This window comes from Paroedura picta, chromosome 1, assembly GCF_049243985.1.
Source record: "Paroedura picta isolate Pp20150507F chromosome 1, Ppicta_v3.0, whole genome shotgun sequence".
Lineage (NCBI taxonomy): Eukaryota > Metazoa > Chordata > Lepidosauria > Squamata > Gekkonidae > Paroedura > Paroedura picta.
In genome coordinates this window covers 42,652,043-42,671,529 of record NC_135369.1, presented here as the reverse complement: position 1 = coordinate 42,671,529, position 19,487 = coordinate 42,652,043, and the positions used below count along the sequence as shown (strand labels likewise).

The following is a 19,487-nucleotide window of genomic DNA, read 5'->3' as shown; positions in this document are numbered from 1 at the left end:
AAACATCAAGCAGGCTACACTCTAAAATCATAGAGCTGGAAAGGGGCCATCTAGTCCAACTCCCAGCTCAATGCAGGATCAGCCTAAAGCATTCAGGATTAACCTAAAGCAAGCAGCTGCTTGAAGACTGCCAGTGAAGGGGAACATACTACCAGTTTGGTGTCGTGGTTAGGAGTGCGGACTTCTAATCCAGCATGCCAGGTTCGATTCTGCACTCCCCCACATACAGCCACCTGGGTGACCTTGGGCTCACCACATAACTGATAAAACTGTTCTGACCGAACAGTGATATCAGGGCTCTCTCAGCCTCACCCACCCCACAGGGTGTGAGGAGAGGAATGGGAAGGCGACTGTAAGCCACTTTGAGCCTCCTTCGGGTAGGGAAAAGCGGCATATAAGAACCAACTCTTCTTCTTCTACCTTCTTCTACCTCCTTAGGCAGTCAATTCCACTGCTGAACTACTCTGGAAAAAAAATTCTGATATCTAGCCAATATCATTCTACACATAGTTTAAACCCATTATTGCAGGTCCTATCCTCTACTGCCAGCAGGAATATTTCCCTGCCCTGCTCTAAGTGACTATCTTTCACATATTTAAAGACAGCAATCATGTCCCCTCTCACCCTCCTCTTCTCCAGGCTGAATATTCCCAAGTCCCTCATCCGCGTTTGGCTTGGTCCCCAGGCCCCAGATCATTCTTGTTGCTCTTCTTTGCACCCTCTCAATTTTGTCCACATCCTATTTGAAGTGAAGCCTCCAGAACTGCACACAATACTTCAGGTGGAGTCTGACCAATGAGGTATAAAGTGGGACAATGACATCTTGTGATTTTGATGTGATGCCTCTCTTGATACAACCCAAGACTACATTTGCCTTCTTTACCACCCTATCACACTGTCTGTCTGTCTTTCTTTCCGCCCTCTCCTGCGGCTCAGAGTTTACATAAAACCTGGGAGAACATGGAACAAGTACAGTATAACTCAGTAACAACATCAAATAACAATAATAACAGTATTTAGCTTACAATCCAGAAGTACCTCAAGATCATGTTCACACAAACTGTTACCCAGTAGGGTATCTTCCATCCAGTATGCATACTTCCCATTTTTATGAGCTTCATGTAGAACTCTGTACTTCTTGTTGAATTGCATCTTCTTCTCATTTGCCCACTTTTCCAGCGTGTTCAGATCTCATTGAAATTTTATCTTCTAGGGTGTTCACTACTCCTCCCAATTTGGTGTCATCTGCAAATTTAATGAGTAGTCCTTCCACCTCCTTGTCCAGATCATTGATAACAATTTTGAAAAGTACCAGACCCAGTACTGAGACCCGTGGCACTCCATTGCTCACCTCCCTCCAGTCTGATGAAACACCACTCTTTGGGTGCAGTTTTCTAGCTGGTTACCTATCCACTTAACCATCTGAAAATCCAGTCTACAATCCTCCAGTATACCCATAAGAACATCATGGGGAACCTTGTCAAAACCTGGATCTGATTTTTGGGATGGGGATAAATATATCACACCAATGCTCTGCTAGCTGCACTGACTCCAGATCAGAGACTGGATCAGGTTCAAGGTTTTGGTGCTAACCTTCAAAGCCCTTAATGGTCTGGAACCTTTGCACCGATGGAACTGCCTCTTCCACTACACTCCCCAAAGAGCACTAAGATTTAGTGACCAACACTTGCTCAGGATCCCTGGCCCAAAAGTCAATCAAGTTTATTCAGTCATTGACCCATATAAATGATACTTATGTAAGACTGGCCTCAACCAGACAGAGGGCCAACATATGCTGGGCCCCCAGTTTTTAATGTAATACGAGGGCCCCCAGTTTTTAATGTATTAAAATTAAAACGTATTAGCAAGTGTATATTTAAACTTCAAGGGACTGTGTTTATTAAGAGATAAATCTCATAGTATTCAGTGTATTTAGGATTGCAACTCTACCATCTGGTAGACCAGATTCACAATCCATCTTTTAAAAATTGTTCCTAGCCTGTGTATATAGCCCAGTTTCTCTCTCTCTCTCAAACACAGCAGATTGTTCTCTCTCTCTGTTCTCTGCACTATCAAGTATGTTAATTCCTGAATAAACATTTATTTACTCTTTAACCAGGTTGTGCACTCTCACTGTGTTATTCACTCTGCTAACAGAAATCACTAGTATGCCAAAGATGGTTTGCAGGTTGATATGTCAAAGACCACTCCACAATATACTACACCTGGAGATTCTGTTCCACTATATTTCTGGTAAGGCCTTGGACGAGGAGCGTGTCTCATGGCTTAAGTGCCACTCAGTGCTTAACACCCACTCAGGGTGGCTGTTCCGCCCCTGAGTGCCTCCTCCTCCAACCAGCTTGCCTGTCTGTCCAGCAGCCAGCCAATTGCCTTCTGTTCCCCACCCCTGACTACCTCCTCCTTCCACTTCCCTCTAAGGCTTGGAGGCTGCAGATCCCTGCCATGTGAGAGCTGCCCCTGCCGGTGAGTTTCATAACAGCTGCCTGCAGCCTTTCCAGGGCCTGAGGGGAGGGAGAGGCCATCTGCAGAGTTCTTCCACCCCACCCCCCAATCTAGCGCCTGTTGTATTCCTGAATGCAATGGGCTTGGCCCCTAGTAAGCAATAACTTCCTCTGCTAGGGTGGTGTTCCCAAACCACCGGGCTGCGTCCCAGTGCTGGGCCGTGGAGGCCTTGGTACCAGGCCACAGCGGGGGGAGGGAGGCATGGGAGCTGGGCATGCCAGTAGGCATATCTCCCTTCCCCGGTAGCGTGCGCTCGCTGCACCGGGAACAATTACTGCCTCCTGGCGCAGCGAGCACCGCACTGCAGGGGGGAGGTGCTGGCGCCAGCACGCTGGTGGGAGTTTGCGGGTGCCAGTGCCTCCCCCCTGTAGCACAGCGCTTTCTGCTCCCAGGTTCAGTCATCAGCATCTTCAGTTATGAAGGACCAAGTCACAGCCAATTTATGGTGATGCCAAAGGATTTTCAATGTAAGAGATTAACAAAGTTATCTGCCGTTGCCTTCTTCTGCATAGCAACCTTACAATTCCTTGGTGGTCTCTCATCCAAATACTAACCCGAGTCAAATCTGTTTTGTTTCAGAAAGTTAAAATATCTATACAAAAATGTAAAACAATGAAAACAGCAGTCAGGATGGAGGAATCATTGTGGGAATGCCAAAGGAAATTTTAAAAGTCTTCAGTCCCTGGTGAAGGATGGGAACAGAAATGGATAGGTGGAGGAGAGAGTTCCAGAGTTTGGGTGCCGTGACTAAGGCCCTTTCTCAGATTGCCTGCCTAATCTCAAAAGGTAGATTCATCCAAAATCAGGCTTTGAGAAATGCCCACAGTAGTTAGGAAGGCTCATAAGGAATAGGTGGCACTTCAGGTACACTGGCCTGCACCATGTTGTTGCTTAGTCGTGTCCAACCCATCGCGACCCCCTGGACAATGATCCTCCAGGCCTTCCTGTCCTCTGACATTCCCCGGAGTCCATTTAAGCTTGCACCGACTGCTTCAGTGACTCCATCCAGCCACCTCATTCTCTGTCGTCCCCTTCTTCTTTTGCCCTCGATCGCTCCCAGCATTAGGCTCTTCTCCAGGGAGTCCTTCCTTCTCATGAGGTGGCCAAAGTATTTGAGTTTCATCTTCAGGATCTGGCCTTCTAAGGAGCAGTCAGGGCTGATCACCTCTAGGACTGACCGGTTAGTTCGCCTTGCAGTCCAAGGGACTCGCAAGAGTCTTCTCCAGCACGAGTTCAAAAGCCTCAATTCTTTGACGCTCAGCCTTCCTTATGGTCCAACTTTCACAGCCATACATTGCAACTGGGAATACCATAGCCTTGAGTAGACGCACTTTTGTTGGCAGGGTGATGTTTCTACTTTTTGGGATGCTGTCTAGATTTGCCATAGCTTTCCTCCCCAGGAGCAAGCGTCTTTTAATTTCTTTGCTGCAGTCCCCATCTGCAGTGATCTTGGAGCCCAGGAAAATAAAACCTGTCACTACCTCCATTTCTTCCCCATCTATTTGCCAGGAATTGAGAGGGCCGGATGCCAACTTTGGCTGCAGAGCACATAGTTATAGTCCCATAGTCGCATAGCGTCCCATGCTACTCTACACTTATTTGGAGTGAGACCATACCTTAATAACTTAATTTGACATTACAAATAGTGTGTTTTCTTTTTTTGTTCACAGAGACGAGTGTTAAAGTAACAGGAAGAAAATCGAACAAAAATCATTCTTGCGTCCGGGTCACGGACCCCAGAAAGTCTATGCAACCTTCCCTAACACTCCATGGACCGACCAGAGGCTAAAAATAGAATATTCTTATCGTAATAAAAGAGGAACCTTTCCCAACTTTCTACGGAGATCCGATGCAACATCCTCCCAGTTGCGCAGAAAGCACACTGCCTACTTCCTCCCACGGAACCCGCAAGTCGTTCGCCCAACCGCTCCAATATCAGCCGCGCGTCCAGTTCTGCATTTGTTTTGAACTTGCAGCCTAGCGCTGAGCGCCGGGCTCCGATGTTGTCACTTCCTCCTCCGCCCCGCAAGGGACGCTGTGAATAGAACTAAGTATTGTTTTTTACTCCCCTTCGATGAAAACACTTTCGCCAAGGACTCGGTTTTCAACTAGCCATCCTTGACCTAGAAGGGGTGGCTGTCTGTGTGTTTCAACTGAGAGTCTCACTTCCGCGCTGAAGAAAAGAGGTTAACTTCGTTTGCTGAAGAAAAGAGGGAGGAGCTAAAAAGGGAAATCAGGCAAGGGAAAGGGGGAAAAAAAGAAAAGGCTTCGGGAAGGGGGGGGGCTACAACCCGAACTGCGCGTGCTCTATCGCCGTTTGGGCCAACTGCGCACGCGCGGGCGGTTGTAACCGTCAGGGCAAGGAAAGAACCCCAAGAGTTCAAAGCCAAGCTCGGGACCCCGCCCCTCCTCCCTGAGCAACCGCCGTTGGCCGGGTGACGTTTGCCTCGGCTGCCTTCTCGGCCCGACGTGTCCGGGCGAGGATGCCCGGTGCCTTCTCCCAGACCGGCTCTGGCGGTGAGTGAGAGAAGGCCGGGCCGGGCGGCGAGTAACCGAGTGAGGGATGTCGCCGCCGCCCCGCGACGCTGGGTCCTGCCGCTGCCGCCCCCGGCGGCCCCCGCTGCCTCTGCTCTGCTCCGGTTCCGGGTGTCGGCCGCCACCGCTGCTCCGGGCCCAGGAACGCCGTCGGGCTCGACCTCAGCAGTGACTCCCGCCGCTTCCCCGCACAGGGGACGGGACGGAGCGAGCAGGATGCAGGCGCCGCCGCTCCAGTACGAGTTCTTCAGCGAGGAGAATGCGCCCAAGTGGCGAGGTCTGCTTGTGGCCGCCCTTAAAAAGGTGAGGCGAGGCGAGCGCGCCGCGGGCACGGGGCGGGAGGTGGCGGCCCGGCCTTTCTTCGCAAAAGATCATGGACTCTGGAAAAGGACCCTGGGACACGGGGGAAGGGGGTGCGGTCTCTTGTTTGCATGGTGGTACGAGCTACTGACTGAGTGTTGACGGTCGCGATCGGGGCTGATAATCACATTTAGGTACGGCTGTCAACCTTCAGGGGCGCATTCCTGCGTTTTCAGACGCCTAATCAGGTTAACTTCGTTTGCATATGAATGTTGTCGTTCACTGGAATGCATTGTTTTGGAACGTGCAGTAGGTAACAGTTGAAGGGCCCTAGGCTAAATCTTAAGTTCCCCCAACCTCATTGCTATTCTAGAGACAAAACAAGTGCGAAGGAAGTGTTTATGGCAACAGAACTTACAGGCAAAGCATTTGGGGTGGTGACTGTCTAGCAGCCTTACTCAAATTGGTTCCTAAGAAAAGCTAATTCCTGGACGTTGACTGTAAGTCCCAGGTGTGTGGACCATATGAGTTGAGTTGAACAGAAAATAAATTGACAGGACAACTAAACAAAGCAGGAATGCAGAACATAATATGTGAGGACCCATAGTTAAGAGTAGGAGGATCTGCCATGTGGTACTACTTTTGTACACCTGTAAGTGCCAGGACAGACAATTTTCAAAATGGTTCAGATAATATTGCATTTTGGGCAAATGTTTTGTGTTAGTGTAGGAAAACAGTTTTCAGGGTTACACAGGGTTCTAAATTCAAGCTGGAATGTTATGAGTCATTCTGGCATACTTGCTTGATCGAAAAGAAGGCCTGTGTAGTTTGCTTTATTTATTGGATTATAATATAAGGTGGACTATAATTTTAAAACAATTCAGTAAATAGTCTAAGACCTAGTATACCATAGACAATGCTGAAGTGGTAGATAATACATACAATAAATAGAGCCCTCCCTGCATATTTCAGTGTCTCTGCAGTTCTTTGGGTCTGCTTGTTCTGTTCACACTGTTTGGAGTTAAGTAACTGGATTTCTGTTCCACAGGAATCCATTGTGTGAGTTGTTCGTCTGAGAGGTATAAATTACTAATGTAACTAGGCTAACTTTAAAGACTACAGTTTCCTATCCATTGATTTTTCCATCAGTTGGAATGAGGATGGACTCTTTCCTTGATTTTTAATTTGTTACTTAATTTGTTTATTACTATTTGCATAGTTAATAGCTGTTGTTAAACCAATTTATGTTTACCTGATGGGCATTAGCCAGCATGTAAACTGCATTGTGAAGATGGAATTGACTTTAGATCTTCCAAGTACTAAATCAGTGCTATGCTCTCCAACAATGGAGCTTGAGATGCTCTCCAACAATGGGGAGCATCCCTACCTTTATAGTGAACTAGGGACAAAGCCCTTTGAAGTCAGGAATACAATGGGCGCTAGATTGGGATGGAAGAACTCTGCAGATGGCCTCTCCCTCCCTCCAAGACCTGGAAATGCTGGAGGGCCCTAGAAAGGGAATTCACCGGCAGGGGCAGCTCTCATGCAGCAGGGATCTGCAGCCTCTGAGCCTTGTAGTGATGTGGAAGGAGGAGGGGGTGGTCAGGAGTGGGGGACAGAAGGCGATTGGCTGGCCACTGGACAGACAGGCAAGCTGGTTGGAGGAGGGGGCACTCATGGATGGGACAGCTGCCCTAAGTGGTGTTGAGCACTGAGTGGCATAAGTTATGAGACATGTTCCTTCTCCAAGTCCTTACCAGAAATATAAAGTGGAACAGATGGGCAGTACGTGCTTAATTTCCTTATTGCGGGTAAACATTTTAATACTTAGTTTATAAGTTCCACAGTGTAAACTGTACCTATGCATCATTAGTTTGGAGTAATAGAATAATGAAATTCCGTCAGAGTCTAAAGAGTCTTTGTAGTATCTGAACTGAAAATTAATTTTCCCCCACATCTTGGGAGCTATAGTTTGGCCACCCCTGCTTTACATGCTTTCTTAAGATGTAGAAGTAGAAGGAGTAGGTATCAGAGAACACCAGCTTTCACATCAATGCACACAGTGCTAAGGAAAGGCCCACCTGTCTCTCACAGAGAAGGGAATGTTGCCAGTCTGGGAAAGAAGCATCTGTTCTCCATTAGGTGTTGCAAAAAAGATTCTGTTGTTCAGAGAAATTACATTTATGTCCAAATGCACTGAAACAAAGAACTTATAATAAAATTTATACATCCTTGTATCTGTTAAAAACCTTTATTACACTGTATGCAAATTTGTTACTTACCTATATGTGTAGACTGAACTTCCAGTGTATCTGAGGAGATGTGCATGCACATGAGGGCTTACACCTTGTGTACAGTTTTGTTGGTCTTGAGGGTGCCGCTGGACTCGGAATTTGTTCTGCTGTTTTAGACCGGTGCAGCTATACATCTGAATCTATCATCATGGAAGGCACCTCATTAAGCTTCTTGGAATAGAACTTATAACAAACATACTTAAAAATGTTAGCCTGGCTAGCCTATCTCACCAGATCTTGGAAAGTAAACAGGATTGGTCTGGACTGATACTTCAAAGGGAGACCATCAGGGAAGCCCAGGGTCACTACTCAGAGGTAGACAAAGGCAAACCACCTCAATGTCTCTTCCCTTCCAAACCCTATGGTACCCATAAGTCAGCTGTGACTTGATGGCACTTTCTACCACTAGAGGGATTGTCTCTCTGAATACGTTCCCCAGAATCGCCTCTGATTGAGCAATACCAACCAGCTGAGGATCCCTGGACCCAAGGAAATGCAGCTGGCATCACTTTGAGACCAGCTAGATAACAGCTATAGCAAAACCTGGGCCTCAGTCCAGCCCTCTCTGACCTTCTTTCCTTCCCCATCCCCTCCCAATAACTAACATCTTGCTGGGTATAACAGTAATTAGAACTGATGCAATAGCATTAAACTGTGGTTTTATATAATCCTTAATCTGGTTTTATCTATGTGAATTATGGTTTTAGTGCATTTTTAGACTATGTAAACTGCCCTGAGACGGGCAACCAGGAGGGTCGGTATATAAATAGCAAAATAAATAAATTCTACAGCTTCCTTTCTGCTAAAACATAAATCAGGATAACCCTGACGTTTCCAGCATTCAAATTTGGGGAGTCTTAAAAATGTTAGAAGACATGTTGGTCTTCTTGGGTAGCTATCATAGTTTCTTTCTTGAAAAGAAAGATTCTTCCACATTGTAGAGAACCTGGATCTTGAAACTTTGTTTAGAGTGGAAAGTGATTTGACATTTTTCTGCCTCAGTTTCTAACCTAATTTTTTTCCAAAAAATTCAGTGGCATCTCTGTGACCAAATTTCATTTGTTGAGGCATGGTTTTTCATAGACAGCAGCTAATCTGTATGAAGTGAGTTGTATGGGACCTGAGTCATAAGTAGTGTGTGCATATTTTTTTGGAGCTGAGAAAGTTGAGAAAGCCATTGTTCTATCTCAGGAATGCATTGTGTTGCCGAATTTAAATTATAACATTGTAAAGTATACTTGTGCTTGTTTCTGGAGTCCGTATGTATATTTTATGATATTAGTTTACGTTATTATTTTGTGACTCTAGAAAAACTTTCTTCTGTACAGAGTATAAGAAAGAGATTCTTCTAGGTACTCCACTGCCTTTTGTAGCAATCAGTATTGAGTGTTGGAAAAACAGATCAGTAAAGCTAGAAAGCTGTAAGTACTAAAGAAGTAATCTTTCAGATCTTTCAGGCATGGTTGTTTGGAAACATCAAATGATGCAGGTTGTCATGTGCTCTCCTCCCCTCTCATGTAAAAATTCCCCTTTCCTTTGTCTTCCTGGAGCTAATAATTGATAACTTTAGTGATCACAAGCCAGTTTCTATATACTACTATATCCTTATTGAGAAGTGATGAGAAGTGAAATCAAAAGCTTACAAATAGCCAATGATGTTTCTCTTTCATAGAATCATATAGAATCATAATGCAACCCCCTGCTCAACGCAGGATCAGCGTAAAGCATCCAAGATAAGTATCAGTCCAGCCAGTGCTTGAAGACTGCTAGTGAAGGGGAGCTCACCAGCGCCTTAGGCAGTTGATTACTACCAAACTACTCTGTGAATTTTTTTTCTCAGGTATCTAGCCGACATAGTTCTACACATAGTTTAAACTCATGACTGTGGGTCCTATCCTTTGCTGCCAACAGGATATAAATTATGATCTTTGTTTTGTATGTTATTACTTATAATTGAAATAAATTGTAATGAAACTAGAGGTGTGGAGACCTGAAAAAAAGCCTGAAACATTTGTGGTGAAATTTTGTCCACCAAGGCAAACCCTACAAAAACATTTTTGGAGAGTACTAAAAAAACTCCTATGAAATATTTTATTTTTTAAAATGTATAAAATGTTTTAAAAGACAATGTGGGTATGCTGTAGACATGTACAGCTCTTAAATCCAAGATGCACTTCTGGATACCTGTACTTTGTGAGGGGAGCATGCAGGGCTTTCATTCCTTAACAGTTGCATGCCTTACTTTGCAGGAGGGATAAAATGTGAGAAGGTGAGGCAGTGCTTCAGAGGAAAGCTGATATTTTAGATCTCTCTACCCCGGCCTTTCTCAACTTTTTTACCATTGAGAAACCCCTGAAAGATGCTTCAGGCTTCAAGAAACCCCAAAAGTATCACGATCATGCAGAATATGGTTGGGAAACATAGCTGTATACATGCCCACTCAGGGCCCCTCCCCTTCCCATCCTCTCCAAGCCCATCACTGGACATTTTGGGAGTGGCTACCACTGACTTCAGGCATACCCACAGTGACCCCAATTCCATGTTCAGATGATGTCCCCTCCAAAAAAACAGAATCCCTGGTCAGTCTGGTTTGGAGGAAATTCGCCTTGTGACCCCAAAGTGGCAATCAGCATTTTCCTCGGCATTGAAGAAAGGTCCACAAGAGACAAGCTCAGACACAATCCCTTATGCCCACCCACTGCCTGAATTCACAGAATCATCATTTCTGCCAGGTGGTTATCTAACTTGTGCTTGAAAATTTCCAAATGAGAACCCACCACCTCTTAAGGAAGCCTGTTCCACTGATGAACTTAATTGTGAGGAACTTCTTCCAGATGTTTAGCTGAAATTTCTTTTGAAATAATTTCATCCCATTGGTTCTGGTCCAACCCTCTGGGGCAACGGAAAACAACTCTGCTCCATCCTATGTGTGACAGCCCTTCAAGTACCTGAAGATGGCTATCTTATCGCCTCTTAGTCGCCTTCTTTCCAAGCTAAACAGACCAAGCTCCCTCAGCCTTTACTTATATGTCTTGGTCTCCGAACCCCTCAGCATTTTTGTTGCCATCCTCTGGATTTGCTCCAGTTTCTCTACATTCTTCAGTTGTGGTGCCCCAGAGCAGAGCAAAGTGGTACCATTACCTTGCACAATCTGGACACTGTAATTCTTTTGATACAGCCCAAAATCCCATTTGCCTTTTTAGCCACCGAGTCAAGCTGCTGACACATGTTCAGTGTATGGTTTACAAAGACCCTCAGATCCTTTTCACATGTACTACTGCCCTATCCTATAATGATGCATTTGATTTTTCCTACCTAAATGTAGAACCTTACATTTTTGTCTATTGAAGTTCATTTTATTTATTTGAGCCCAGTTTTCCAGCTTGACAAGATCATCCTGTATCTTGATTCTATCTTCTGCTGTGTTTGCTAGCTCTCCTGGTTTAGAATCATCTGCAAATTTAATAAGGACCCTGTCTATTCCTTCATAAAACACCAAGAAAAATGGAAACTGTTACAACTGAGCTTGTAAGAGTTACCATGTGTGCTGCTTTCTAGCATGAAGCAAGGTGAGTCTTGAAAGAAAGAAACCTCTGCACAATGGAGAAGTCTTCTTTTGCAAGCTAACCTTGTCCCCAACTTTGTTGGAAGGGCAATCCCAAAATATATGAAAAGCCCTGCGTCTACTGGAGAATTTTAGTTTCTTAATGGCTTGATGATGTATTTATGTAACAGTGTTTTTAGTAAATTGATGCCCTTAAAATCTTTTGTCACAATCAAGCAATTAGAACATCAGACCTATAGAGATCTCAGCATGTGAAATAACTGTCCCATAACAGCACTGTTTTATTAATGCATTGTCTGGAGTGGTCATAGATTGCGAGGTTTACAGAAAGTACGTGTTGGGTTTCATGGACAAATGTCATCTAGCACATTTTATCAGATTTGGTTTGAGGCCTAGGAGAGCCAAATCTTACTTGTAATTTTTTTTTTGGGGGGGGGAGCCAGAATAGTGGTCTTGAAGAAAAAAGCTGGTTCAGTTCACATATAACATTTTGAGGTCCCCAAAGTATTATTTGGAAGATGTGGGACACTTTTTTGTGTATTTTTTCTTCCGTCATACACTTGGATCCAATTAATTATTTCCTACTTCAGACAAACCATAGGTTTTTTTGCATATGAATGAGCAAATTCAGGATTGAGCTTGCCTTCCAGGCAAGTATTAAAAACTATACTTTGAAAACCAGACTGTGGTATCCAAGCGTGATTTGGAGAACAAGCACAAACTCATGTTTGCCAGTTCAGGCTTAACAATAAATTACAGATTGCCTGGTCAATTAGATTGCCTAGTCAGGCAAGCTAATTGATTCTGAGCATGTAAGCACAAGAGTTGTTGATTCTCCAGACTATTGGAAACCTACCTTACATGTGAACTACTGAATGCTGTTTAATTTTGTTTTAAATAAGTGGTCTTGAAGAAAAAAGACATAGAACATCCGTGGCTCAAGCATACAGATTATAAAGCATCTTTGCTCACTAAATTCAGAAGCTTATAAACATGTTGGAGCAGATAAGATTACCTTCTGGGTTTTTGTTTTTGTTTCGGCATTTGATTCTGGTTTGGGATTCTGGTTAATGGAAAGAAAATGAACTTCAGTTAACTCACATGCATGTATTTGTATGGCACATATAACATTATTCACTGTTACACCACTGTTCCTTCATTGTCCTCCATGTGAGAAAGGAAAGAAGAGGAAACATCTAGCAAAGCTGAGTTAAGGGACATTTTTATTTAACAATTTTAATTTTAGTTTTGTTACACATAAACATGCTTATATCTATAGAGAGGTGTGTGTAAGTGAAGGCTGACCCTACTGTTTTAGGAAAGCAATTTGTTCATTTAGGTATTGTTTAATTACAATTAAGTTACTGCTCTAACAATACATACTAGTATTTGGTCCATTTTTTTATTTTTCACATATCCCCTACTAGGTGTGTGTAATGATGAAATATTGAAAGCCAACATGGTGTACTGGTCACGAACAGTGGCTCCTATTCTGGTGAGCCTGGTTTGATTTCCTGCTCCTCCACATGCAGACACCTGGATGACCTTGGGCTCGTCTCAGCCTTGATAGTGCTGTTCCGACTCAGCAGTCCTGTCAGAGCTCTTTCAGTCTCACCTATCTCATAGGATTTGTTGCAGGGAGAGGAAGAGAAGGCACTTTAAGATGCTTTTGTGCAGCTTGGTATAAAAACCAACTCTTCTTCCTCTTCTTAATAGTACTATATAGTGGATTTTAATGTTGATATTTATTGCTGTTTTGTGATTACATTATATGGATGTGTCTTCTGAGGGTTTGTTCCTCATAATATGTTTGTTTCTTCCAAATCTGCATGAAAAAGACCACCAGCACCAAAGTTATATTGGTTCCACAGCTTATAGCTACATTTCTGATGCTGGAGTTATTTGAAATTACTGTTTAATTAAAACAATATATTTAGTAAAATTGTATTGATCTGCCTATTTAGGAAATCTTTGTGCCATGTTATATTTGAAAAATGTCATTTTCTTAAAGTAGTAATTTGAGTCATTTTTATGTACTTATATTTACCCTACAATTTTTATCCCTGCTTCAGATTTTCAAAAAGCTGGGCACTTCTACATAAAATCGTTCTCCTTGATGCACTAGTCTGTCTTTGTGCATGGAGTTTTAATACAAATGACGGTTCAATCCTCACTTTACTGTCTGTAGTGTGCTGTCAGTAGAGCTGCAAGTTTAATTTTCATCAGCTCTTTCCAATCACTTGTTTTGCACTGATTTTATCATCATTCATAAAGTTAAATTTCAAAAAGGTTGATTAGGAAATGTAGGGAAATCATTTTCAGAATTTTCTTCATAATTTATTTGATCTTTTCTATCCTATCTAATCTCTTTGGATTTAAGGATAAAAACTTTAAAAATTCTAACAAAATGCCATGAAAAAATCAAGGTAACTAAACATTTGTACAATCTGCATTTAGTATTTTGTGATGACCCTTAGAACTGTAGTGAGAGCATTAAGATGGAATCTTTTATGTTGAATGTAGGTTCAGATGCAGGTACACCCTAAACTGTCATCTACTGAAGATGCTCTGCAGTATGTTGAGGAGTTAATTCTACAGTTGCTAAATATGCTGTGTCAAGCTCAACCCAGAAGCGTCCTCGATGTTGAGGTACAACTAGTATTTATTAATAGACAGCTTTATTATTGGCTTTTTGAATGATCCAGAGCATGTTAATTTTGTTTGTCTATTTTGCTGAATATATGCTGATTACTAAGCTGTTATTCCTCTTTTTCTTAACAGGATCGTGTACAAAAAAGTTTTCCTCATCCTATTGACAAGTGGGCAATAGCAGATGCTCAATCTGCAATTGAAAAGAGAAAGCGAAGAAATCCGTTATTCCTTCCAGTAGAAAAAATTCATCCTTTGTTAAAAGTAAGTGTTATTGAGTACTGTATAATATTCTGCACAATTAACTAAATTTTCACGTGTTTTGTTCCTGATACAAGTCCCTGAAGAGAAATTTTTTTAAAATTTTAATTTTTAAAAAGTTAGACTTAATGAAACCCTAATTGTATTTAAGCATAAACTCTCTGTATTGTATTTAAGCATTCTGTCACCCTAACTAAATAATTATGATTCTAACCATAGATCCATATGTGGGTGTTAGCAGTCAACCAAATTTTGCACTGCCACAAACCTCTGTTCACAAGAGCAGGGGACCTTGTCTCTGATTTGACACTGAGCTTTTCCTTGGAATTTCTCCAGCATATTGGGAGACCAAGAAAGATCTCCATTCATAATAATGATGATGATGATAATATAATAAATTCTCAGGGCAGGTAACAACATTAAAATATATACAGAAGTTAAAACTTTAAAACATTCCAATTACTGCAATTCATGCCCCTGACTAAATTCCAGATGGGATTAGCAGCTCCAGTTTCAAGAAGAGCAGGACTTGGTCACCAGTTCTCAAACAGATGAATTATTGCTTTGGCAAATAAAGGCAGATGAACCACCTTACTAGTCTATCAGGTTCTTTTTTTCCTCTGCATTGGCTCCCAGTTTGGTCAATTCAAGGTGTTGTTATTGACCTTTAAAGCTGTATAATATTGTTTGGTGTTGCCATATCTATTCCCAAAGGAAGCTACCAAGCTGCTATGGTCATCTTTGGAGGTCCTGCTTCCAGAGCTGTCACCATTTGAGGATAGACAGGTAACAATTCAAGAAAGGGCCCTCATGGTTATGGCACGAAAATTATGGAATCCCGTCCCCAGGAAGATTTGATTGTCCCTTTCTAACTTTCTGTCAGCAGACAAAGACTTCTATCTCTTATCTGTGATTCCCTCATTCTCCAGGGTATTGTAGATGTTTTCCATATCACTTTCCATGTTATCCTTTTAACTGAAAATGTTGGGACCTTACGTAGGCAAGGCCAGTGCTTCATCACCTGAGTTATGACCTCTTCCCATTAACAGACTTAACCAGCTGGATCTGGCAAAAGATTTCTGTGAACAGGAAAGGAATTTTTGCTGATTTCCCCAGCTCTACCTTCATGCTGTTCTTAAGGGTTTCTTGGCCCCCTAGAGCAGTATTTGTGTGTGGTATTTTGGACTTCTAGAAATGAGAGGCAAAAATTCATGTTTTTCAGATATAGATTTCTTCTGTCTGTGGAAATTTCCAGTGATCCAAGCCCAGGTATTTAACTGTCTAGCCAGCCAGACAGCTTGGATTTTCAAAAATCCTGAGTATACTCTTTGTCTTCTTTTTGTATTTTTTGTCGTCACATTTAACAATAATTGTTGCGTGTCTGAATTCAGAAAAAACAGCTAAATTATGTTGTATAATGATATTCAAATAATTCTTTGCTGTTCTGCTTGTAAATTTATTTGAGCTACACAGTTGCTGTTAGTTCCACTGAACATCTTTCTTTCTGTCTCTCAGGAAGTTCTGGGTTATAAAGTTGACCACCAGGTGTCTGTTTACATAGTAGCAGTATTAGAATACATTTCTGCAGATATCTTGAAGTTGGTTGGAAATTATGTTCGAAATATAAGACATTATGAAATTACAAAACAAGATATTAAAGTAGCAATGTGTGCTGATAAGGTAGGTATATTTGTAATCACTAAGTATTTCTGTATTAAAAATAGTAATTTCTAGTATGTAATTTAAACATGGCTACTTGGGAGTTATCTTGCACTGTGCTAAATTGGAGTTGTTTCTTAGTATTTCAAGCTTCCTAGCTCCCCATAGTGGTTTATCACTATTACGTACCCTTCTCATCACAGTATGAGAAACCTGCCAAGCATCACAGTGTATTTAAAAGCATTCAAATAAATGCAACCCTCTGAAGCTCCACAAATGCTGCACGCTAACGTTGCCAAAGTTGGGACAGCACAAGGCATTTGCAGATCCTCGAAGGGCTGCTGGCCCTTGGAATGGCCTGTGCACGCCAGCGGCATTCTGGTCAGGGCAGCACTTGGCATTTGCAGGGCCTTCCTGATGCCTCCCAATGGGCTTGAGGCTGGGGCTGTGCCACATCCCAGGCTCCCCCCACCTGCAAGCCCTCTCTCTCTGGCTGGTTTATGACTGGAGGTCGGCCAATACAGTGAGCAGCTCGTCTTTCTCATGTAAGAAGTTGGAGGGGGAGGTGGCCAGGGTCGGGACAGCCTACCTGATTGGGTGTTCTTAGAATGGACAGCCGATCAGGTAGGTGATGAGTTGTCTTTATACAACCTCGGTTTTATATTGTGTTATATATGCTTTCTTGCTTTAATCATTGTCTCCTTACTTTGCTGTTTAAATTATTGAGTTTAAGGAAATATTTTATTTATAACCCACCACTGTCATCTCATGGCTCGTGGCAGGTTACAATAATAAATATACATTAAAATCCCCCCTAGAACAGTAAAAAAATCCCTATAAAAATCCAACCCCCCAGGCAGCACAAGTCCCCCCCCCCCGATATAACAGACCCTGTGATGGCATATTGCCTCGGGGGCTATTCCTGGGTTGCCTGATGACCTGGCTATCTAGAAAGGGGCACAAATCTAGCCCGCCCTAGCCTCAACCAAAAACCTGCTGGAAGAATTCCATCTTGTAGGCTCTGTGGAACTGAGAAAATTCCATCAGGATCCTCAGCTCTCCCAGGAGCTCATTCCACCAGGTCAGGATCAGGACCGAAAAGGCCATGGCTGTGTTTGAGGCCCAATGAACCTCCTTTGGGCTGTGGACCAACAAGTTCATACCTGCAGAGCGAAGAGCGGAGCGCGGCTGCCGGGGGCTCCCTGACCGGCGGCCTGCCCGGCGGCCTCACCGCGTCAGGCCGATGGCCAAGAGAGCCACCGGCAGCCGCGCTCCGCCTGACTGCCGGGGTCTCCCTAACCTAGCGCCCGCTGTATTAGTTGCAGCGGGCTTGATTACTAGTATAATATATAATATAACTTTTAAATAAAAATTAAATAAAATTACATCTTACATTCATTCACATAATCATTAATTTCTCAGTTGCATAATACCTGCATTTCTGCTATGCATTTTGGAGTTCTGAAGCAAGTTGTTTCTTTGTGACATGGAATTGAGAATTCCTTTTTCCCTTTCTGGTTGCTATACAAGGCACTGTTAATGACTGCATAAGTAGATTAAGTGATCCCTGCTTGGGTGTATAACTGCCAATTTTTCCAGAGACCTTATTTTCTTTATGCCTGGTAAAAAAATCATTTTCAAGATTTTACACAGAATCTTTTCTCTTTTTCTTTGTGTCAGTTTAGCCAGCAATTGCTTTGACTTTGCTGGTACCCATGTATAAATGCACATTTTTTTCAAATGTTAACACCTCACAGTTTTAACAACTTTTATTTAAACAGGTGTTGATGGACATGTTTCATCAGGATGTAGAAGATATTAGTACACTGACTTTGTCTGATGAAGAACCCTCTGCTTCAGGGGAACAAACCTACTATGATCTGGTGAAATCATTCATGGCAGAAGTTCGGCAGTATATAAGGGAGCTAAATCTCATAATAAAAGTTTTTAGAGAGCCTTTTATTACAAACATCAAACTTTTTTCAGGTCATGTAAGTACTCAGTCTTTTTAATACGAACAAAACTTCCATCAACATATTTTTTTCATAGTTTATTCCTAAATTATACAGCCTCTTGTGGCGCAGGGTAGTAAGGCAGCAGAAATGATGTCTGAAGCTCTGCCCATGAGGCTGGGAATTCAATCCCAGCAGCCGGCTCAAGGTTGACTCAGCCTTCCATTCATTCGAGGTCGGTAAAATGAGTACCCAGCTTGCTGGGGGGGTAAACAGTAATGACTGGGGAAGGCACTGGCAAACCACCCCGTATTGATTCTGCCATGAAAACGCTAGAGGGCATCACCCCAAGGGTCAGACATGACCGGTGCTTGCACAGGGGATACCTTTATTCCTTAATTGGGATCAATCTAAACTTGAAAACTCTTAAACATTGTAGGAGATGCAGCACAAATGTGGCAGGGAATGGTAGTATTCATAGGTTATAGAAAGTTACCATGAACTGCAATATTTTATTACCGATCATTTATGCAGAGCAGAGTCTTTAACTTCCTTTTGCTCTAACGTGTATATGTTTGTCTTTCAGTTTCTCCAGCAACTTTGTTCAACATTTATTCGTAGTTGACAAATCAGTATATCATATTACTACCTATTGATTATGCATTGTGATTTGTTCTTTATTTACTGTATGTAACAGGTCTTAAGGTTCACAACTCCTCCAAGTACTATGTATCAACCTTTTTTTTTTTTTTTGAAGGATGTAGAAAATATATTCAGTCGAATATCAGATATTCATGAACTTAGTGTGAAGTTGCTGGGCCATATTGAAGACACAGTAGAAATGACAGATGAAGGCAGTCCCCATCCCTTAGTAGGAAGCTGTTTTGAAGATTTAGCTGAGGTAAGATTTAACTTGTCCCACTGGCCATATTTAAAAACATCCTGACAAATGTTAACTGTGTCAAATATATCTCTATTGGTCTATCAAAAGCTATTACTGCCTAGAAAACAGTTGACTTGCCCAAGCTTGTGTTTGTTACTTGTTAGAGACCAGTTACTGAGCGTGAACATTAACTACATAAACTGGGTTTTGCTATGAAGCTTTGATTATATGACCCTTTTTCAAAGAAACTGATGGATCCAGTTGGTTTCCGGAGAGCTCTGTGGAATCCAGTGCCCCCCAGTAACTTTCTGAAGCCATCAATGAGATTGCTCCCTGACATCCTCTCCTTTCCTATCCCAAGCCAGCCCCATGGTATACACTAGAGTAGTAGTCCGCAACCTTTCTAAGGCTGCAGACCGGTGGTGGTGGGGAGGGCGATCACGCGACCACACATGCCGTGCATGCACGGCAGGTCCACGCATGTGTGTTTGCGCCATGCGTGGCCACAAACACGCATGTGCGGCACTTCTGTGCATGGGCGGACCTGCCGCACATGCACGTTTGCGCCGCAGCCCTGCTTCCCTCTCTCCCCCTCCCACAAAAAGAAGTTTACCGGGCCGCAAGCTAATTGGCCACTTTTGCTGCCAATTTGCTTGCGGCCTGGGAAGTTTCTCACTGCAGGGGGGGAGGAGAGGGAGCCGCGGCCCGGTGGTTGGGGACCACTGCACTAGAGTTGTGCAAGTGGAAACAGGAACTGAGACAGCTATAGCAAGTTTGGTGGAAAACCCGTGAAAAAGCTGTAAGAACACCTTATAAGATGCTTATGAGATGGCAACAAAGACCACAAAAAGATTATTTTGTGCCCT

The 19,487-nt window shown here is 42.9% G+C and overlaps 1 protein-coding gene across 1 annotated transcript in view; it reads left to right on the top strand.

Annotated features, from left to right (window-relative positions):
- The first annotated feature begins 4,783 nt into the window (after positions 1-4,783).
- The window catches only part of SOS1 (SOS Ras/Rac guanine nucleotide exchange factor 1), a 46,713-nt gene continuing 32,009 nt past the window's right edge, over positions 4,784-19,487 (top strand). The window contains exons 1-6 of the mRNA XM_077335618.1: positions 4,784-5,361; positions 13,741-13,866; positions 13,999-14,130; positions 15,643-15,807; positions 17,568-17,777; positions 18,496-18,639. Of these exons, the coding sequence (XP_077191733.1) occupies positions 5,275-5,361; positions 13,741-13,866; positions 13,999-14,130; positions 15,643-15,807; positions 17,568-17,777; positions 18,496-18,639 (864 nt within the window). The 5' untranslated portion in view covers positions 4,784-5,274. The remainder of the gene's footprint in view (positions 5,362-13,740; positions 13,867-13,998; positions 14,131-15,642; positions 15,808-17,567; positions 17,778-18,495; positions 18,640-19,487) is intronic.